The sequence below is a fragment of the Pristiophorus japonicus genome, chromosome 6, assembly GCF_044704955.1.
Source record: "Pristiophorus japonicus isolate sPriJap1 chromosome 6, sPriJap1.hap1, whole genome shotgun sequence".
In the NCBI taxonomy this organism is placed as follows: Eukaryota; Metazoa; Chordata; class Chondrichthyes; family Pristiophoridae; genus Pristiophorus; species Pristiophorus japonicus.
Genome location: NC_091982.1, coordinates 13,302,938 through 13,326,473, shown reverse-complemented (window position 1 = coordinate 13,326,473; position 23,536 = coordinate 13,302,938). Strand labels below are relative to the sequence as shown.

The 23,536-nt window shown below is 48.3% G+C and overlaps 1 protein-coding gene across 1 annotated transcript in view; it reads right to left on the bottom strand.

Moving 5' to 3' along the window:
- gdpd2 (glycerophosphodiester phosphodiesterase domain containing 2) overlaps positions 1 to 23,536 on the bottom strand; it is a 186,576-nt gene that overhangs the window by 126,395 nt on the left and 36,645 nt on the right. Inside the window, exon 4 of the mRNA XM_070881987.1 lies at positions 17,063 to 17,156. Within this exon, the coding sequence (XP_070738088.1) occupies positions 17,063 to 17,156 (94 nt within the window). The remainder of the gene's footprint in view (positions 1 to 17,062; positions 17,157 to 23,536) is intronic.

The following is a 23,536-nucleotide window of genomic DNA, read 5'->3' as shown; positions in this document are numbered from 1 at the left end:
ATCCTTAGACTGTGTCCCCTGGTTCTGGACTTCCCCAACATTGGGAACATTCTTCCTGCATCTAACCTGTCTAAACCTGTCAGAATTTTAAACGTTTCTATGAGGTCCCCTCTCATTCTTCTGAACTCCAGTGAATACAAGCCCAGTTGATTCAGTCTTTCTTGATAGGTCAGTCCCGCCATCCCGGGAATCAGTCTGGTGAACCTTCGCTGCACTCCCTCAGTAGCAAGAATGTCCTTCCTCAGGTTAGGAGACCAAAACTGTACACAATACTCCAGGTGTGGCCTCACCAAGGTCCTGTACAACTGTAGCAACACCTCCCTGCCCCTGTACTCAAATCCCCTCGCTATGAAGGCCAACATGCCATTTGCTTTCTTAACCGCCTGCTGTACCTGCATGCCAACCTTCAATGACTGATGTACCATGACACCCAGGTCTCGTTGCACCTCCCCTTTTCCTAATCTGTCACCATTCAGGTAATAGTCTGTCTCTCTGTTTTTACCACCAAAGTGGATAACCTCACATTTATCCACATTATACTTCATCTGCCATGCATTTGCCCACTCACCTAACCTATCCAAGTCGCTCTGCAGCCTCATAGCATCCTCCTCGCAGCTCACACTGCCACCCAACTTAGTGTCATCCGCAAATGTGGAGATACTACATTTAATCCTCTCGTCTAAATCATTAATGTACAGTGTAAACAGCTGGGGCCCCAGCACAGAACCTTGCGGTACCCCACTAGTCACTGCCTGCCATTCTGAAAAGTCCCCCTACTCTTTGCTTCCTGTCTGACGACCAGTTCTCAATCCATGTCAGCACACTACCCCCAATCCCATGTGCTTTAACTTTGCACATTAATCTCTTGTGTGGGACCTTGTCGAAAGCCTTCTGAAAGTCCAAATATACCACTTCAACTGGTTCTCCCTTGTCCACTCTACTGAAAACATCCTCAAAAAATTCCAGAAGATTTGTCAAGCATGATTTCCCTTTCACAAATCCATGCTGACTTGGACCTATCATGTCACCTCTTTCCAAATGCACTGCTATGACATCCTTAATAATTGATTCCATCATTTTACCCACTACCGATGTCAGGCTGACCAGTCTATAATTCCCTGTTATCTCTCTCCCTCCTTTTTTAAAAAGTGGGGTTACATTGGCTACCCTCCACTCCATAGGAACTGATCCAGAGTCAATGGAATGTTGGAAAATGACTGTCAATGCATCCACTATTTCCAAGGCCACCTCCTTAAGTACTCTGGGATGCAGTCCATCAGGCCCTGGGGATTTATCGGCCTTCAATCCCATCAATTTCCCCAACACAATTTCCCGACTAATAAGGATTTCCATCAGTCCCTCCTCCTTACTAGACCCTCCGACCCCTTTTATATCCGGAAGGTAGAGGAGATACTGGATGGGATAAGAATTGATAAAGACAAGGTACAGGAAGGCTGGCTGTACTTAAAGTAGATGTCACCAGAACTGGATGGGATGTGTCCTAGGATGCTGAGGGAAGTGAAGGAAGAAATTGCGGAGCTACTGGCCAAAATCTTCCAATCCTCCTTAGAAATGGGAGTGGTGCCAGAGGACTGGATAATTGCAAATGTTACACCCTTGTTCAAAATAGATTGTTAAGATAAACCCAGCAACTACAGGCCAGTCAGTTTAACCTCGTCGTGGGGACACTTTTAGAAACAACAATCAGGGACAAAATTAACAGTCACTTGGACAAGTGTGGATTAATTAAGGAAAGCCAGCATGGAGTTGTTAAAGACAAATCATGTTTAACCAACATGATTGAGTTTTTTGATGAGGTAACAGAGAGGATTGATGAGGGTAATGCAGTTGACGTGGTGTACATGGATTTCCAAAAGGCGTTCGACAAAATGCCACATAATAGGATTGCCAGCAAAGTTGTGGCCCATGGAATAAAAGGGACAGTGACAGCATGCATAGAAAATTGGCTAAGTGACAGGAAACAGAGAGTAGTGGTGAACAGTTGTTTTTCGGACTGGAGGAAGGTATACAGGTGTTCCCCAGGGATCAGTACTGGGACCACTGCTTTTCTTGATATATATTAATGACTTGGATGTGAGTGTAAAGGGCACAATTTCAAAATTTGCAGATGACATACAACTTGGAATATAGTGAACAGTGAGGAGGATAGTGATAGACTTCAAGAGGACATAGAATGGCTGGTAGAATGGGCAGACAGGTGGCAGATGAAGTTTAATGCTGAAAAGTGTGAAGTGATACCTTTTCGTAGAAAGAATGAGGAGAGGAAATATAAACTAAAGGGTACAATCCTAAAGGGGGTGCACAAATCGTTGAAGGTGGCAGGGCAGGTTGAGAAAGTAGTTAAAAATGCTTACGGGATCCTGGGCTTCATAAATAGAGGCATAGAGTACAAAAGCATGGAAATTATGATCAACCTGTGTAAAACACTGGTTCGGCCTCAACTGGAGTATTGTGTCCAATTCTGGGTACTGCACTTTAGGAAGGATGTGAAGGCCTTAGAGAGGGCGCAGAAAAGATTTACAAGAATTATTCCAGGGATTGAGGGACTTCAGTTACGTGGATAATCTGGAGAAACTGGGATTGTTCTCCTTCGAGCAGAGAAGATTGAGAGGAGATTTGATCGAGTTCAAAAACATGAGAGGTATGGACTTAGTAGATAGAGAGAAACTATTCCCAGTGGCAGAAGGGTTAAGAACCAAAGGACACAGATTTAAGATGATTGAACCAAAGAACCAAAGGCAACATAAGAAAAAACTTCTTTACGCAGCGAGTGGTTAGAATCAGGAATGCACTGCCTGAAAGGGTTGTGAAAGCAGACTCAATCACTGCTTTCAAAAGGGAGTCGGATATGTACCTGAAAGATAACTTTTTGCAGGGCTACGGGAACAGGACGGGAGAGTGGGGCTAGCTGAGGTGCTCTTGCAGAGAGCCGGCACGTGCTCGACGGGCCGCATGGCTTTCTTCCTTGCTGTAACCGTTCTATGATTCTATGATTCCTGTCAATCCCACTGTCCCCCAGCATATATACACATTTTTTATCCTCTACATCCAACTGTTCCCACCGTTGTATCCTCTCGATTCCACCGATCCTACTGTTTATCCTCCACATCTGGAGAAAGAGTGGGAATATACCCCAATGGTAAACTGCTTAAAGGAATGGAGGAACAGAGATATTTAGATTACAAAGGGTGGAAATTTGGTACCGCCCATTTTGAGGCGTTAATCCAGGCAGAGTGGTAAGTATAACTCCTTTAAAAAGTTTGCGCCTCTACGAATATATTTAAGGCAGAGATAGACAGATTATTGAGCGATAAGGCAATAAAGGGTTATGGGGAGCGGGCAGGAAAGTGGAGCTGAGTCCATGATCAGATCAGCCATGATCTTACTAAATGGCAGAGCAGGCTCGAGGGGCCAAATGGCCTACTCGTGCTCCTATTTCTTATGTTCTTATGTTCTCCCGCTGAGAAATTTGCTGGAATGAGACCAAGAGCTGAAGTGTGCGCTAAATCAGCCATTACACACGTGACTTAGGGGGTGGGGGAGCACGACCGAAAATCGTCAAGCGAAATTTTGTCAACCATTGCGCATGTTCCAAAATCTAATTCACATCCAAGTCTTAAAGCTGCGACAAGGTAAGCATGCGCACCTCCTCAATGTCTTGAGGGTGGGAAAGTGGGAAAATGGAGGAGCAAGCAGGAAAGTAGAGAGCGTACCGATTCTCGGCCGCGGCCCTTGAGGCCTTGCTTGAGTCTGTGGAGAGGCGCAGCAATACGCTATAGCCTGGAGGGGACGAAGGCCACCGCCAAAGGTCTTCAGAAGGCTGTGAAGGGAGGTGGCCCAGCATGTCTCACTAGGGTAGTCAGTGTGAGTACTCTTTCCATTCACCTTGCAACGCGTTCATGTGAACTGCTGTGTATCTGTAAAGCATGCACTCCCATGTTCCGCCACCAGGGAGCGCATTCCCTGAAGTCCCACAGTGATCCCTTGGGAGCACTGTATATAAGCTGGCCCCTAAGACCTGTTCCTCACTCTGGAGTGTCTTAATAAAGACTGAGGTCACTGTTACTTTAACCTCCCTGTGTGCAGTCTCATCTGTGTTTGGAACACAATAACTGGCGACGAGTATACGAATCCAACGCAAAGATGCAGCAAACTGTGGGCATCCTGGAGAAGTTCTCGGAGGGTGAGGACTGTGAAGCCTATGTTGAACGGCTAGATCGGTACTTTGTAACCTATGAGCTGGACGGAGAAGGAAGCGCTGCAAAAAAGAGAGCGGTCCTCCTCACGGTCTGCGGGGCACCGAACTACAGCCTCATGAAGAATCTTCTGGCTCCGGTGAAACCCACAGATTAGTTGTATGAGGAACTGTGTCCACTGATTCAGGAGCATTTTAACCCGAGGGAGAGCGTACTGATGGCGAGGTGTCGGTTCTACATGTGCCAGCGATCTGAAGGTCAGGAAGTGGCGAGCTACGTCGCCGAGCTAAGGCAACTTGCAGGACAATGTGAGTTTGATGGCTACCTGGAGCAGATGCTCAGAGACTTTTTTGTACTGGGCATTGGCCACAAGACCATCCTACGAAAACCTTTGACTGGAGAGACACCGACCCTCAGTAAGTCCATTGCGATAGCACAGGCGTTTATGTTCACCAGTGATAACACCAAACAAATCTCTCAGCACACAAGTGCTAGCAATGTCCATAAATTAACTGGAACTGTGTTTGCGAGCAGAAATGTACAGGGCAGAAGCCACGAGTCTGCAACTGCCAGCAGGCCTCAGGTGACCCAGATGACTCAGAGTCCGCAACAAAGGATGAATGCAAGGCAATTCATACTTTGTTGGTGTTGTGGGGGCTTCCATTGAGCCAATTCATGCCGCCTCAAAGGGTATGTTTGCAAGAGCTGTGGAACAATGGGGCACCTCCAACGAGCTTGCAGATGAGCAAGATCCGCTGGAACTGTGATGGCAGCCGAGCGCGATCACATGTCGATGAGGCTTCAGGTACCCAGGTTCTTAACAAATTTCCTTCCCTTTTTGAAACTGGCAATGGAAACTTTTCCGGGGCGAAGGTGCGGATCCACTTGGTCCCAGAGGCATGACCCATTCACCACAAGGCTCGAGTGGTACCTCACATGATGAGGGAGAGAGTGGAAATCGAGCTGGACAGGCTGCAATGCGAAGGCATCATCTCCCCAGTGGAATTCAGCGAGTGGGCCAGCTCGATTGTTCCAGTACTCAAAAGTGATGGCACGGTCAGGATTTGCGGCGATTATATAGTAACTATTAATCGTTTCTCGCTGCAGGACCAATACCCGCTACCTAAGGTAGACGACCTATTTGCGACCCTGGCGGGAGGCAAGACGTTCACCAAGCTCGACCTGACTTCGGCCTACATGACGCAGGAGCTGGAGGAGTTTTCGAAGGGCCTCACCTGCATCAACATGCACAAGGGACTGTTCATCTACAACAGATGCCCATTTGGAATTCGGTCGGCTGCAGCGATCTTCCAGAGAAACATGGAGAGCCTACTCAAGTCGGTACCATGCACGGTGGTTTTGCAGGACGGCATATTGGCCACGGGTCGGGACACCGTCGAGCACCTACAAAACCTGGAGGAGGTCCTCCAGCGACTGGATCGCGTAGGTCTGCGGCTGAAGAGGTTGAAATGCATCTTCATGGCAACAGAAGTGGAGTTTTTGGGGAGAAAGATCACGGCGGACGGCATTCGGCCCACAGACGCCAAGACAGAGGCTATCAGGAACGTGCCCAGGCCACAGAATGTCACGGAGCTGCGGTCGTTCCTGGGACTCCTCAACTATTTTGGTAACTTCCTACCAGGGTTAAGCACCCTCTTAGAGCCCCTACATGTATTATTGCGTAAAGGTGAGAATTGGGTATGGGGAAAAAAACATGTAATTGCTTTTGAGAAAGCCAGAAACATTTTATGCTCCAACAAACGGCTTGTATTGTATAACCCGTGTAAAAGACTTGTGCTAGCATGTGATGCGTCGTTGTACAGAATCGGGTGTGTATAACAACAAGCTAACGTTGTGGGGAAGTTGCAACCTGTCGCCTATGCCTCGAGGAGCTTGTCTAAGGCCGAGAGGGTCTACAGCATGATTGGGAAAGAGGCATTAGCGTGTGTGTTCGGGGTAAAGAAAATGCATCAGTACCTGTTTGGACTCAAATTTGAGCTGGAAACCGATCACAAGCCCGTTATATCCCTGTTCGCTGAAAACAAGGGGATAAATACTAATGCCTCAGCCCGCATACAAAGGTGGGCACTCGCGCTATCAGCATATAACTATACCATCCGCCACAGGCCAGGCACCGAGAACTGTACGGGTGCTCTCAGTCGGCTACCATTGCCCACCACGGGGGTGGAAATGGCGCAGCCTGCAAACTTGTTGATGGTGGCGCAGCCCGCAGACTTGTTGATGGTCATGGAAGCGTTTGAAAATGATAAATCATCTGTCACGTCCTGCCAGATTCGGACTTGGACCAGCCAAGATCCTCTGCTGGCCCAAGTAAAAAACTGTGTACTGCATGGGAGCTGGGCCAGCATCCCCCGTTGAAATGCAAGAGCCAATCGAGCCGTTCCAGCGGTGAAAGGACGAGCTGTCCATTCAGGCAGACTGCCTGTTGTGGGGTAACCATGTAGTGCTACCCAAAAAGGGCAGGGAGAAGTTCATCTCGGATCTCCACAGCACACACCCGTGTATAGTAATGATGAAAGCGATAACCAGATCCCACGTGTGGTGGCCCGGTATCGACTCTGACTTAGAGTCCTGTGTACGGCAATGCAGCATGTGTGCTCAGTTGAGCAACACGCCCAGAGAGGCACCACTAAGTTTGTGGTCCTGGCCCTCCAGACCATGGTCGAGGATCCATGTCGACTATGCGGGCCCGTTTCTTGGTAAAATGTTCCTGGTGGTGGTGGATGCTTTTTCAAAATGGATTGAATGTGAAATAATGTCGGGAAGCACCGCCACCGCCACCATTGAAAGCCTGAGGGCCATGTTTGCCACCCACGGCCTGCCTGACATACTGGTCCGTGACAACGGGCCATGTTTCACCAGTGCCGAATTTAAAGAATTCATGACCTACAATGGTATCAAACATGTCGTCTCGGTCCCGTTTAAACCAGCCTCCAATGGGCAGGCCGAACGGTCAGTACAAACAATCAAACAGAGCCTTAAACGAGTCACAGAAAGCTCACTCCAAACCCGCCTGTCCCGAGTACTGCTCAGCTACCGCACGAGACCCCACTCGCTCACAGGGGTCCTCCCGGCTGAGCTACTCATGAAAAGGACACTTAAAACCAGACTCTCGCTGGTTCACCCCAACCTGCATGATCAGGTAGAGAGCAGGCGGCAGCAACAAAATGTAAACGATGGTCGCGCCACTGTGTCACGGGAAATTGATCTGAATGACCCTATGTATGTGCTAAACTATGGACATGGTCCCAAGTGGATCGCGGGCACGGTGATAGCTAAAGATGGGAGTAGGGTGTTTGTAGTCAAACTAGACAGTGGACAAATTTGCAGAAAGCACTTGGACCAAACGAGGCTGCGGTTCACAGACTGCCCTGAACAACCCACAGCAGACACCACCTTTTTCGAGCCCACAACACACACCCAAAGGATCAACGACACCAACCCGGACCAGGAAATTGAACCCATCACGCCCAACAGCCCAGCAAGGCCAGGCTCACCTAGCAGCCCTGCAGGGCCAACAACACGCCAGCCCAGCGAGGGCACAGCCAACACACCAGAACAGACATTTGTACCGAGGCGGTCCACCAGGAAAGAAAGGCTCCCGACCGCCTCACCTTGTAAATTGTTTTCACTTTGACTTTGCGGGGGGGGGGGGAGACTTTGTGTTTCTGTAAAGCATGTACTCCCATGTTCCGCCACCAGGGAGCGCATCCCCTGAAGTCCTAAGGGATCTCAGCATCCCTTGGGAGCACTGTATATAAGCCGGCCCCTAAGACCTGTTCCTCATTCTGGAGTGTCTTAATAAATACTGAGGTCACTGTTACTTTAACCTCCCTGTGTGTAGTCTCATCTGTGTTAGGAACACAATATGAACCTCAGTGTCTTCCACAATGTAAAGACTTTTCAATGCCCACCCCTTCGCTATGTGTACCAAGCCATGTTCCTCGTTAGTGGAGATACCCTAAAAGCTCTCAATCGCCTCACCAGACCTGCCCTGCCCAACCAAGCATCTCTCACTTTCTAGCTCCCGGCTCAGCCTGAGGACATTTACCAATACCTTTTAACTCTTCATATGTGGTCACAGGCCTTCAGCCTCATACTTACTCATAGCTCTTTGGCCCCAAATCCCAACGTTGACACATCCACTGTGCGCTGCCATGCAAGCTGAGATGCAGAGATGCACATATTCGTAGCGAGTCACTTACTGCAGATTTAGGGAGTGGTATCCCTTTCTGTTTCTGAATACTTCTGCATTCTCAGATGGTGCTCGCAAGGCCACGTGTGTGCAGCGAATTGCTCCTTGAACCCTCGGGAAGCCTGCTATCCTGGCAAATCCACATGCACGCTCATTCTGTTTCTCCCTGCTCATCGGGCAGTTAATGAAGTCCATTCTGCATGTGTAGAGAGCCTGTGTGACATCGTGGATGCAGCGATGTGCTGCAAATTATGGGACGCTGCATATGTCCCCTGATGCAGCCTGGAAGGAGCCGGAGGCGTAGAAGGTGAGTGGCACCGTGACCTTCACTGTGACGGGCAGCGCAGTCCTGGTGTTGGTGTGAGGCTGCAGGTCTGCCTGCAGGAGATGGCATATCTCTGTAACGACCTCCTTTCAGAAGCACAGCCTTCTAACACCACCGCTCCTCGGACAGATCCCGGTAATGAGCTTTGCTGCCAGTAAAGCCGTGGGAGGGGGTAAGGCCTCCTGCCCCGACATCTAGGGGCTCTCCTCCTTCAGCCACCAACATGGCCAACAGCCCTTCTCTCTTGATGCCACCTTACCAGAGCATGTAGAATGTGATGCTGGCGGCACAGTAATGCACCCATTTATGTTTTCAAATTCACTTGTTATCAAGCTGCACTATTAGATCTGTCTGCCGCTACAAACTCGGAGGCTCACGCACCATGCTCTGTGTAAACGTTGCACTGACCTCTGAGGGAATCCTTTTAACTAGCCATCAGTTAACGACTGTGCAACAGTTGTACCAACTATTTTTTTAGGCGTGATTAGTGGCGGTCGCTTAATGATGTGGGTGCACCTATTTTAGAGAGCGGGCGCAAGTGTGATTGTTGCACCAGGACTGACATCATGACCTGACTGATAGTCAGCAGCCAGGCGCCAGCGTTTTGCACCGCCGGTAAACCTCAATACATTTTCCGACGGGGCGCGGCAAGCTACGTGCCCGGTCAGTAAGCTATTACGCTCGCATTAACGTCCCTCCTGGCCGCTAACTGAGCCGCAAGACAGCCCAATTTTCACCCCCCAGATCTTCAAAAGCAGGATTTCAAGTGGAAAATGCAATAAGATTCCGGGTTTAATATATAATGATATTGAATACAAAAAGAAAGAGCTAATGATGAATCTGTACAACCTATTGGATAGGCTTGCTATCAGACAACTGTATATAGTTTAGACATCCCATTCAAGTAAGGACATCAGAGCTATGGAAAAGGTGCAACCTAAACCATTGCTGGGTCATAGTTAATTCTAATGAGAGGCTTGAAAAGCTAGGGCTGTAATCACCAGAATTTTAAGTGGAGACCTAAAAGTCGTGTTTAAAATTTTGAAATAATTTGAGAGAGTAAATAGTTACCCAGTGTTTATCCTCTATATCCTGCCGTTCCCCAGTGTATCCTCTAATCCCACAGTTCCCAAGTGTGTATGCTCTACATCTCACAATTCCCCAGTGTTTATCCTCGATATCTCAGTTCCCAAGTGTATATTCTCTAAACCTCACAGTTCCCAAGTGTGTATCCTCTATATCTCACAATTCCCCAGTGTTTATCCTCTATATCCTGCCGTTCCTCAGTGTATCCTCTAAACCCCACAGTTCCCAAGTGTGTATTCTCTATATCTCACTGCTCCTCAGCAATGTCCCCCGTAAGCTCATGCGTGGCCTGCCTCCCCCTATGCGCGGCTCATTCAAACCTTTGCACATGTGCAGTATCTACAATGGAAAAGCCGGTGTGTGGCCTGCGCAGGACCTTGCAGACGACTGTGTGGCTGCACAACTTCTCAGGAACATTGGTCCCCAGTTTGTATCCTCTACATCGCAGAAACCCAGTGTGTATCCTCTACATCTCACTGTTACTGTGTGTTCCCCAGGATATAGCTGTATATCTTACTGTTCGCCAATGTATATCAGCTATATTGTGCTGTTCCTTAGTGTCTATCTTTTATATCTCATTGTTACCTAGTCTGCAACTGGTGAAAAGCAAATCTAGGATTGCTGACAGGAAGTTCTTCATCCAATGAATAATCAACACGTGGAAATGATCGCTGGAGGGGTCCTTTAAAAGATAGTTGGATGCTTTGGTGAGCGGCTATAGTTTTTTTTAGATGGGTTGAATGGCCTTCTTTATCCATATTGATCTTGTAATATATATCACTGTTTCCTAATATGTGTTCTTTATTTCTTACTGTAGTTGGGTATGTATTGTGTAATATCCCAGAATTCTATTTGTCAGGTGCTCCATTATAGAGTTGTTAAGGAAAAAGTGGAGTTTTGCAGGCTGAAATAAAATTGAGGGATTTGGATAGTTTGTATTTAGAATAATGGATTCCCGGGAGTGAATTACAAGTGAGTCAGGTGGTTTACAAATATCTCTGCAGATGGATGTATATGCATGTCTGTTGCCAGCAGAAAAACATATATTTTAGTACAACCTTGTGGGTCAGTTTATTTATTACTTTCCAACTGCACGGTTTGTGGTACAATAACAGACTGACAAAGTTTGAGTCCATTAGAATTTAACACATTTATTATCTGTGTTGTATAATTTCAGTGAGCATTGTGAATGAGGATTCTGTAATTTTCTACAATTCTCTGAATAGATTTCATGTTACCTCCAGGGTTTGCTTTCTTGTCCAGACAAATATAAATTCGAAGGTGTTTTACACATGATTGCTAATGCTGGACAATATTTGATTGATATTGTTTTGCATCAACTGAAGAGAACGTCAATAGTGTGTCTCTCCATTGTCACTGTACAATTTGTGGATAATTATGTTGATAGATATAGTTACTTTATGTAAATTATTTTGGTTGAATTTTGTGGCCGTCAAGTTGAGGGATGTTATTGATGAGGGAAAGAACACTTTCCATGTCAGGCACTTAATATCAGCATCAAACACTACCAGCCTCAGATAAGTTACAGCACAGGTTAGATGCAGAGTTTAAATCTCTCTACTGTCCCATCAAATACTCTCAGGCGAGATACAGCACAGGGTAGATGCCACCATATAAGAGCGGGATTTTTGGTTGGAGGCTTCGTAGGGCACTAATGGCGGCCGGGCAGTAAATTTTGCGCCCTACAAAAGTTTGTGCCTCTGTCTGGGAAATTCACACATTACTCAGCTGCAATGATCGGGGTCGCTAAATCAGGCATTACACACCTGTGCTTGGTCATCCCAAGCAAAAACCGCTGTGCAAAAAATGCAACTTTACTTGCACATGCACAGAGGCCCGCTATCGTTTCCGAGCCCAGCCAAATGTTTAGGGCACGGCACTATAAGTTTGCACATGCGCAGTTCCACATGTGCACTTTGACCAGAGCGGGAAAATAGAGGAGCAGGAAGGACGCCAAAGAGCATGTCGCTTCTCAGCCATGGCCGCTGAGGTACTTATACAGGTTACAGAGAGGAGGTGGCCTGCCTTGCATCTTCCTGGAGGAAGGAGGCCTGTGTCAAGTGTTTTGGAGGATTTGGAGGGAGGTTGCACAGGAGGTGCCTGCGACAGACTAGGTGCCTCGAACTGCAACCCAATGTCACAAGAAGTTTAACGACCTCGTCGAAGTGAGTAGCCTTTATATTAATGTACCCCTGCCATGATTGCCAGATCACTGTCTCACACAATGTAAAGTCTTTGAGGAAGATGTCCCTTCTCTATGTGTTGCAGGCCCTGGTGTGGGTTGGTGAAGCCACCTGAGGCTCACTTCACCAGACATGCCCTGCACATTCAGGCAGCATAGACCCTCTTGTCCCCTATTCATTCACACCCCTCCTCGCATTTCCATTTGGCTTGATATGCGTTTGCTAACCGTCGCAATCCTAGGTGGCTCTCACGTCCTCCCAGCCTTTCCACATGCTCTGTGCGTAGCCATGCAGATTATAATGCACATCTTTAGACTTCCAGACAATAGCAGCTGCTCTAATGTGGAAGGCACATGTGCCACATGATGAGCTGCAGACTCACTCACACCTTCTTCTTCGTATTGTAGGTGAAATTGGTGCATAATCGGCGGCAGCAGCTGGAGGTGTGGAGCCTGATCTGCAGGGCCTCACTGAGGTGGAGCAGCGAGTGTTGGCCCTCATGGGCACCCCACTTTGTGCGGTGGCCGGTGGTGAGGCAGAACCCCCTGTGGGTAGTGACGGTATGTGAATGGCATTTGCGATTTGTGTGAGTGCCTTGACCCCTGATATCAAGTGGCCTACCCCCTTTACATATAAATGTCCAATGCCACCTTCCTGTTATCTCCCTGTTCCCTCCTCTGCTGCTAACCACACGTCTGTTGCTTTGTGCTTACAGATGATCAGCCGGGGGAGCGGGAGCCTGCCCCAGAACCGTCAATATCGGGCGATGGGAGAGATGACGAGGGAGGGGACGAGGGTGTGCTCACTGAGCAGGAGATGTCATCGGTCCCAGCGGGTGGGTTCACCACATCGGTGGACGAGCCTGATTTTGAGGGGTTTGAGCAGCCTGAGGCTGCTGGCTCCAGTGGCCTACAGTGGTAGGGGAAGCTCGGAGGCCAGCTCCCTGGAGGGTGAGTTGGCCCGGGAGTCCCGTTGAGAGAGAGAGAGAGAGACCTGTTAAGGGGCGTATTGAAGGCTGCCTCCAGAACGATCCGGGTATCGGAAACATTGTTTGAGCACCCCAATGGTCTGTTCGATGATGTTGCAGGTGGCTGCATGTCTCTCATTGTAGCGACGCTCCGCCTCTGTGGTAGTGTTGCGGAGGCGGGTCATGAGCCAGGTGGCTAGGCCGTATCCTTTGTCCCCGAGCAGCCAACTGCACCCTTCCCGTGGCGGCAGAAATAATTGTGACAGAGTGCTCTAACACAGGATGAAAGCATCATGTGCGCTCCCTGGATAGCGGGTATTCACTGCGAGGATGCGCTATGTGTGGACACACGCCAGCTGCCTGTTTAGGGAGTGGTGCCCCTTTCGGTTTCTGAGTACCTCTGCATTGTGGAATGGTGCTCGCAAGGCCACGTGCGCGCAGTCAATGGCTCCTTGAACCCTCGGGATGACCGCAATCCTGCCAAAGCCATATGCCCACTCATTCTTCTCATTGGGAACGGTATCATAGAATCATAGAAATTTACAGCACGGAAGGAAGCCATTTCGACCCATTGTGTCCGTGCCGGCCGACAAAGAGCTATCCAGACTAATCCCACTTTCCAGCTCTTAGTCCGTAGCCTTGTAGATTACGAAACTTCAAGGGCATATCAAATACTTTTAAAATGTAGTGAGGGTTTCTGCCTCTACCATCCTTTCAGGCAGTGAGTTCCAGACCCCCACCACCCTCTTCATGAAACGATTCCCCCTCAAATCCCCTCTAAATTTCCTATCAATTACTTTAAATCTATGCCCCCTGGTTGTTGACCTCTCTGCTAAGGGAAATAGGTCCTTCCTAGCTACTCTATCTAGGCCCCTCATCATTTTATACACCTCAATAAGGTCTCCCGTCAGCCTCCTCTTTTCCAAAGAAAACAAAACCAGCCTATCCAATCTTTCCTCATAGCTAAAATTCTCCAGTCCAGGCAACATCCTCATAAATCTCCTCTGTACCCTCTCCAGTACAATCACATCTTTCCTGTAATGTGGTGACCATAACTTCACGCAGTACTCTAGCTGTGGCCTAACTAGTGTTTTATACAGTTCAAGCATAACCTCTCTGCTCTTATATTCTATGCCTAGGCTAATAAAGGCAAATATTCCATATGCCTTCTAAACCACCTTATCTGCAAGTCCTGTTACCTTCAGGAATCTGTGGACATGCACTCCAAGATCCCTTTGTTCCTCTACACTTCTTAGTGTGCTAAGCTGATTTTAGTATCTTCTGCAAACTTCTTAATCATACCCTCTCCATTCATGTCTAAATCATTGATATATACCACAAATAGCAAGGGACCTAGTACTGAGTCCTGCAGAACCCCACTGGATACAGCCTTCCAGTCACAAAAACACCCATCAACCATTACCCTTTGCTTCCTGCCTCTGAGCTAATTTTGGAGCCAACTTATCACTTTGCCTTGGATCCCATGAGCTTTTACTTTCGTGACCAGTCTGCCATGTGAGACCTTATGAAAGTCTTGCTAAAATCCATGTACACTGCATCAAACGCACTACCCGCATCGAACCTCCTTGTTACCTTCTCAAAAAATTCAATCAAGTTAATCAGACAGGACCTTCCCTTAACAAATCCGTGCTGACTGTCCTTGATTAATCCATGTCTTTCTAAATGAAGATTTATCCCGTCCCTCAGAATTTTTTCCAATAATTTTTCCACCACTGAGGTTAGACTGACTGGCCTGTAATTACTCGGTCTACCCCTTTCTCCCTTTTTAAACAAAGGTACGATGCTAGCAGTCCTCCAATCCTCTGGCACTACACCTGTAGCCAGAGGGGATTGGAAAATGGTGGGGGCCGATATTGCCCCTCTCCTTAAGGCCTGTTAACACCAGAAATTGGCAGCCACGCTGCAAAGTGCAATGGTCTCCGATTTTTTGTGTAATGGCAGTGATCCGCTTTCCCCCCCCCCCTCCCCCCCCCCCACACTGCTCTGCTGCTGCTGAGCTATCCTAAGTGTGACATCAGAGTGCCCACTGCTGATGTTCCCCCCTCCCCCCGGACGGAGAAATTCCGCTGAGAAAATCTTCCTCCCGCCGGGTGGTGCCAAAACCTGCTTTGGTTGAGGCGACGCAGGGAGGCTGTGGCCTTCTGAAATGGCAGTGCTGTTCCCATTAAAGGGGAGGACACACTGCCGGCAGGTTTTTTTTTTGTCGGCCGAGTGCCACGTCGGGCCAACAGTTATGTCCCCGGGTTCGGTCGGGATGCCAATAGGCAGCCTGGCACTACTGGCCCAGCTGAAACCCTCCCTGGTGGCCCAGGGGACCAAACTTTTAAAATCACGCCGGCTCTTCCCTTCAAGTGAAGGGGAGAGCTGTGGTGACGCGGCGCCGTGATGACATCATCAACGCTACGCTGATGACTGACAGTGGCGGACACTACGCCCCCGCCCCAACTTCCGCTCCTCTAGTGTGCTCGCCGCCGCACTACCGCCTCCATTATGATCGACTTCCGGTCCGCCTGAAACAAAGAAGCCAAAGAGCGGAATTTTGCTCCGGAGGCCACCTCAACACTGCGGTGGCAGAAACACTAGAAACGGGGTGCGCGCCCCGTTTCCAGCGGCGGGCAAGCTCGGCCCCATGGTTTCTTAACAGCCTGGAAGTCCAGTGTGCGGGCGTAGATCGCCTCTGTGACGTGGCGACTGCAACGAAGTGCAGCGTATTGAGAGACGCTGCATATATAACCCCTGCTGCAACCTGGTAGCAGCCGGAGACAAGAGGGCCAACGCCACTATGACCATCACTGCGACGGGCAGCGCAGTCCTGGTGCCGATGTGAGGCTGCAGGTCTGCCTGCAGGAGATGGCATATGTCTGTCAGCACTTCCTATTGGAAGCCCAGTCTTCTCACACACTGCTCCTCAGAGAGCTGGAGGTATGAGCATTGCTGCCTGCAAACCCGTGATGGGTATGGCCTCCTGTCCAGACATCTGCAGCCTCTCCTCATCCGTAGCCCGACATGGCAGCAGCCCTTCTATCTTGACGCTGTCTAACAAGAGCATGGAGTAGGAGACCCTGGCGAACTAGTAATTAAATAATTTCACTTAAGTTATAAGGACCCTGTAATGGCAGATAAATCTGCCACTTTTATGACAGAGGTTCACACAGCGTGCTGTGCATAAATGTTGCACTCAATGTGACTTGCAATTTAGGATCCTCCTCCCTCACTTTAAATACGCTGCAAATAGCACCTATTCGACCATGGAACTGCCTGGTTTTTCAGGCGTGATTTGGGGCGGATGTTAAATGCGGTGTTACCAACTAATTTAGTGCCTGGGACGCTAATGGGACATTGCACGACGACCCGACGTCATGACCTGAATGAAACTACAGAGCGAGGCAGTAGCGTTTTTGCATCGCCGTAAAACCGGCACCGAATTTCCCAGCAGGGCGCTGAAAGCTGTCCGCCCGGGTGGTAAGCATCTCGACACCCTTTACCGCATCTTTGGAGCACGAACAGAGGCACAATCCAATCGACAATCCAGCCCAAAATCTCTTTACATTAATCAATTCAGCACTCCCAGCTGCGGTAAAGTATGGATTAGTTGAGACTAAAGGTCCCTTGATGCCATCTTATCAATACTTCTAGGTCAGATATTGCACAGGTTTGAGATCAAGTAAAAGCTACTTTTACACGGTCAACAATATACCCCAGCCCCAACTTTGAGAGGTTGTACCAGTGTTCTATTTCCGACACTGGCCATTCTTCAACCTCTCGAAATGAGATTGACCATGCTGTGCCAAACTACAAGTTTTGCAATGTTCCATCTGCCCATTTGCACTAAAATTGCCAAACTTATTTCACGTTAAGACCTTGCAGCCAATAGAAAGCTCCAATTTTCATGTAATCAATTTGGGCCAAATTTAAACTTGGGTTTCAAGGCTTGTGCCTAATCCACTGCACCACAGTGCCCCAGTAAATTTAATATCAAATAAGTCAATAACTTACTAGAAAATCTATAACTTATCAGTAACTTACCACTAACAGAGACAAGTAGGTAAAGATGATGGCTGTCAATACCAGGAGAATCAGTGACCAGTCTAACCACCGATGCAGCTTTGCAAATAAATGCCTGTAATGGAACAGGAAGGGATTACTCGTTGAACAGCCCATTCTTCATGTGTGATGCACATGTTGTACCTGCTAATAGTCTTAAGTGATTCCAAACTGGGTATATTAGGGGTCAGATACAATGGCGAGCTCCTTCTACATTGCGCTGTAGAAGACTCTTTGGTGCACTGGCAGGTGTAGAATTTCCAAATTAGTTGCATAAGGTTCAGAGCAGGGACTTTTTGGCAGTACGTGGATTATGAGATCAAAGGAAAAATACACTCTGCCAAGTGGCCAAATATCCCTTGTTGCTGTACTTGATGTCTTAGGCAGGCTTGGTTAGGGCCAGTTTGGAAGCAGCCATTTCATGCAGACTCCCTCTGATGTGAAATTCCAGACATAAGACTGGAAACAGGTTATATTTATGATGTAATTGAAGTTGGGTTTCATAGGGCTGGAATTTGATCACCATTTCTGCCCGGTTTCTCGGTGGTATTCCTGTTTTTTTTCCTTGAAGACCGCCCGTTGCAAGTTTCGTCAGTCTTCTGCCGACGGGTTTCGAAATACTGCTGGGGAGCGGACCGCCGGCGTGGAAGACTGAAAAAAACTGCCCCCGCCCGAGTTTGGTGGTAGCAGTGTTCCGTAGCGGAGGGAAAAAATACCGTCCACGAGAAACCAGCCGGAATAGCCCTTTGATCAGCGGTAGGTAAGAAACCCTGCAAATAAAGGTAAGTGGAAGTTTAAAAAAAACATTCTTTTGCAGCGATTTAGTGCAGAAGGGTCTTGTGAATGTTTTCCGATTTTTGTTTTTTGGAAAAATATTTTTGTATTTCGCACCACCCCCCTCCCTAGGCCAACTCGCAGCCTCGGACTAAATTTTGAGTAAGTACTGCCCAATTTGACCAGAATCGCATTTTCCGACGAGAATCCGTGTTTAAGACTGATTTTTTCTGCCGGGCGGAATTTGTTTTCCATTTTTTGATCAATTTTTCGCCAGCCTTAGTTTAATAATCTTAGCGGCTTTTGGAGTGGCAATCCAGTGGAAGCGGATTTTGATCAAATTCTAGCCCTAGGTGTAGATCTGGAAGTAGTCAACATAAAATGGTTATAGTTGTTCAGAGGGATGTCAGGAAGGTGACGCCCAGAGAGATAATGGAATCAGAGCAGGATGCTGAACTGGTGGTTTGTGGAGGAACAGTGGAATGATATCTCCCAGAGAGACAGTTGAAAAGCATCTTCCAGAAAAATGCAGGAATGGTATCTCCTGGAGAGATGCTGGAAAGATAATGTAGTGTTTGTCCATGGAGTATGATTTTCTATCTTTTTGTTATGGTAATTTTGATTTAAAACCATGTTCAATTGAAGAAATGACCCAGTCTGGCTGATACACATAACAGGAACAGATGATGGGGCTGAAATTCCAATATCGTCGGAAGTGCGTGCGAGGAGGTCATGGGACTGAGCCTGCTGTAAATTGTGAGTTCAGCAGTTTGAAATATAGAGGTGTGCAGGCTCTCGACATCCAACCTGCAATACCTCAGATACACCAGGGGTTGGTGTAAAACCAGAGAAGGGGTGAAGTTAGTCTTCAAATGGGCCTGAATGGAGGGAAGGAAAATAGCTGGTGGAGAAGCAGACACCTGGTAAATAGCAGGATATACAACTTGCTACTCCTTAAAGGGGTAATGGAAGCATAGGGATAGGGAGGCAAGTTGGGTGACAAAGACAGCAGCAAAGACCAAAAGAAAATAAGTCAATATCAGCAACTCTGACCTGGGTGTTCTCCCAATGGAAATATGGAAAGGAAGAGTGGTGTTGTTGTTATATATGTATACTTGAATTTACTCTGCACAGCCACCAGAGGGCTCATCCCCTGGACTCCAAAGGCAACCCATAATCCCTTGGGAGCACAGGTATTTAAGGAGGCTTCACAGTTTGGAGAGGCTCTCTGGAGGCCTGCAATAAAAGAATAATGTCACACTTTACTTTGAGCTCACAGTGTTCAGTCTGACTCTTTCTCCATACACAACAACTGGCGATGAGATACAGATAGTGAACCCAAAGATGCTGAGAACAGTGGGCATCCTGGAGAAATTCTCGGAGGGAGATGATTGGGAACTTTTGTGGAGCGACTTGACCAATACTTCGTGGCCAACGAGCTAGAGGGGGACTAGAGCGCTGCCAAACGAAGGGCGATCCTCCTCACCGTCTGTGGGGCACCAACGTATGGCCTCATGAAGAATCTGCTCATTCCAGCGAAACCCACGGAGAAATCATACGACAATTTGTGCACACTGGTCCGAGAGCATTTGAACCCGAAGGAAAGCGTTCTGATGGCGAGGTACCAGTTCTACACCTACAAAAGGTCTGAAGGCCAGGAAATGGCGAGTTATGTCGCTGAGCTAAGACGCTTTACAGGACATTGCAAATTTGAAGGACATTTGGAGCACATGCTCAAAGACTTTTTCATACTTGGCATTGGCCATGAAACCATACTTCGCAAATATTTGACTGTAGAGACCCCAACCTTGAGTATGGCCATAGTGATAACCCAGGCGTTCATTGCCACCAGTGACAATATGAAGCAAATCTCTCAGCACACAAGTGCTGCTACAAGTACTGTGAACAAAGTGATGTTGTTTTTGAGTCGTAACGTACAGGGCAGATCACACATACCTGCAGCTACATGTCCGCAGATGTCTGAGTCCACCATCAAGGGTGATGAATGCAAGGCCATTAACACCTTTTTGGCGCTGTGAGGGTGATCATTGTTTCCATTCATGCCGATTCAAAAAGTACGTTTGCAAGGGCTGTGGAACAATGGGACACCTCCAACGAGTGTGCAAGCGAGCTGCAAAGCCTGTTAAACCTGCAAACCACCATGTTGCAGAGGAGGACAGATCCACGGAGGATCACGACGAACCAGAGCCTCAGATTGAGGAGGCAGAGGTATATGGGGTGCACACATTCACCACGAATTGTCCCCCGATAATGCTGAATGTTGAACTAAATTGACTCCCGGTGTCAATGGAGCTGGGCACGAGCCAGTCCATCATGGGCAAAAAGACTTTCGAAAGGTTGTGGTGCAACAAGGCCTCAAGGCCAGTCTTAACTCCAGTTCACACGAAACTAAGAACTTACACAAAAGAACTGATTCCTGTAGTCGGCAGTGCTACTGTAAAGGTCTCCTACAATGGAGCGATGCACAAGCTAGCACTCTGGGTGATACCGGGCGATGGTCCCACACTGCTCGGCAGGAGCTGGCTGGGAAAGATACACTGGAACTGGGACGACATCCAAGCGCCATTGCCTGCTGACGACACTTCGTGTGCCCAGGTCTTAAACAAATTTCCTTCGCTATTCGAACCAGGCATCGGGAAATTCCAAGGAGCAAAAGTGCAGAGTCACCTAATTCCGGGGGCGCCACACATCCATCACAAGGCGAGAGCAGTACCGTACATGAGAGAAAGGGTAGAGATCGAGCTAGACTGGCTGCAAAGAGAGGGCTTCATTTCCCCCATTTTCAATGAGTGGGCCAGTCCTATTGTCCCAGTCCTCAAGGGAGATGGCACCGTCAGGATCTGTGGCGATTACAAAGTAAGTATCAATCATTTCTCCCGCAGGACCAATACCCACTACCAAAGGCCGACGACCTTTTTGCAATGCTGGCGGGACGAAAGACCTTCATGAAGCTGGATCTGACTTCAGCTTACATGACGCAGAAACTGGAGGAATCATCGAAGGCCCTCACCTGCATCAACACGCACAAAGGTCTTTTTGTTTATAACAGATGCCCGTTTGCAAACCGATCAGCGGCGGCGATATTCCAGAGAAACATGGAAAGTTTACTGAAGTCGGTCCCGCACACCGTGGTCTTCCAGGACGACATCTTGGTCACAGGCCGGAACACAGCCGAGCATCTGCAGAACCTGGAGGAGGTTCTTAGTCGACTCAACTGCGTGGGGCTCAGGTTAAAACGCTCGAAGTGCATTTTCCTGGCGCCTGAAGTAGAGTTGCTGGGAAGGAGGATTGCGGTGGACGGCATCAGGCCCACCAAAACGAAAACGGAGGCAATCAAGAACGCACCGAGGCCACAGAACGTGACGGAGCTGCGGTCATTTCTGTGACTCCTGAACTACTTTGGTAACTTCTTACCGGGACTCAGCACATTGTTAGAACCACTGCATGTCTTACTACGAAAAGGGGATGAATGGGTTTGGGGCCAAAGCCAAGAAAATGCCTTTGTAAAAGTGAGAAAATTGTTATGCTCAAACAAGTTGCTTGTGTTGTATGATCCATGTAAGCGTTCGGTACTAGCATGTGATGCGTCGTCATATGGCGTTGGGTGTGTATTGCAACAAGCTAATGATTTCGGGAAACTGCGACCAGTTGCTTATGCATCCAGGAGTCTGTCTAAGGCCGAGAGAGCCTACAGCATGATTGAAAAAGAAGCGTTAGCGTGTGTCTATGGGGTAAAGAAAATGCATCAATACCTGCTTGGGCTAAAATTCGAATTGGAAACTGACCATAAGCCACTTAAATCCCTGTTCTCCGAGAGTAAAGGGATAAATACCAATGCATCGGCCCGCATCCAGAGATGGGCGCTCACGTTGTCCGCATAGGCCAGGCACAGAAAACTGCTCTGATGCTCTCAGTAGGCTGCCATTGCCCACCACAGGGGTGGAAATGGCACAGCCCGCAGATCTAGCCATGGTTATGGAAGCATTTGCGAGTGAGCAATCACCCGTCACTGCCCGGCAGATCAAAACCTGGACAAGCCAGGACACCTTATTATCTCTAGTCAAAATCTGTGTGCTTCACGGGAGCTGGTCCAGTGTACCAGTGGAAATGCAGGAAGAGATAAAGCCGTTCCAGCGGCACAAAGCTGAAATGTCTATACAGGCAGAGTTCCTTCTGTGAGGCAGTCGAGTAGTGGTCCCCAAGAAGGGCAGAGACACCTTCATCAATGTCCTCCACAGTACCCACCCAGGCATCGCAATGATGAAAGCGATAGTCAGATCCCACGTGTGGTGGCCCGGTATCTATGCGGACTTAGAGTCCTGTGTTCACAGATGTAACACATGCTCGCAGTTAAGCAATGTACACAGGGAGGCGCCACTAAGTTTATGGTCTTTGCCCTCCAATCCGTGGTCTAGGGTACACGTCGACTATGCAGGCCTGTTCTTGGGTAAAATGTTCCTTGTGGTTGTAGACGCGTACTCCAAGTGGATTGAATGTGAAATAATGTCGGCTAGCACGTCCGCTGCCACCACTGAAAGCCTGCGGGTCATGTTTGCCACACACAGCCTACTCGATGTCCAGGTGAGCGACAACGGGCCATGTTTTACCAGTGCCGAGTTCAAAGAATTCATGACCCATAATGGGATCAAACATGTCACATCTGCCCCGTTTAAACCAGCATCCAATGGTCAGGCAGAGAGAGCAGTGCAAACCATCAAGCAAGGCTTGAAGAAGGTAACTGAAGGCTCACTGCAGACTCGCCTATCCCGAGTCCTGCTTAGCTACCGCACGAGACCCCACTCACTCACTGGGATCCCACCTGCTGAACTGCTCATGAAAAGAACACTTAAGACAAGGCTCTCGTTAGTTCACCCTGATCTACATGAACAGGTAGGGAGCAGGCGGCTTCAACAAAGTGCATAGCATGATAGCGCAAATGTGTCACGTGAGATTGAAATCAATGATCCTGTATTTGTATTAAATTATGGACAAGGTCCCAAGTGGCTTCCCGACACTGTCGTGGCCAAAGAGGGGAGCAGGGTGTTTCTGGTCAAACTTTCAAATGGACTCATTCACCGGAAACACTGGGACCAAATCAAACTCAGATTCACGGACTATCCTGAGCAACCCACCTTGGACCCCACCTTTTTTGATCCCCCCAACACACACACCAGTGCTAACCGGCACCACAGTTGACCACGAAGCAGAACCCATCATCCACAACAGCCCTGCAGGGCCCAACACACCAACCAGCCCAGCAAGGCCAGCTGCACAGTAGCCCAGTGAGGGCCCAACAAATGATTGAACAATACCAGCTTTCACACCGAGACGATCAACCAGGGCAAGAAGGGCCTCAGATCGACTCACATTGTTAATAGTTGCACTATTGACTTTGGGGTGGTGGGGGGAGTGTTGTTATATATGTATACTTGTATTTACTCTGTAAAACCACCAGAGGGCTCATCCCTTGGAGTCCCAAGGGATGTTCATTTAACAGATGGCTCTCTAGTCAGAGACTGTCTGACTGAACTGATATTTGACAGCCTTTGCCCAGCTCACCAGTCCTTTTGAATTCATCAGGGAGAGATAGGAGGCACTGAGAGAGTTTAGCTGCAAACTCCCCCTCCAGTTCACTAATAACTTTATGGTCAGTTGACCTTA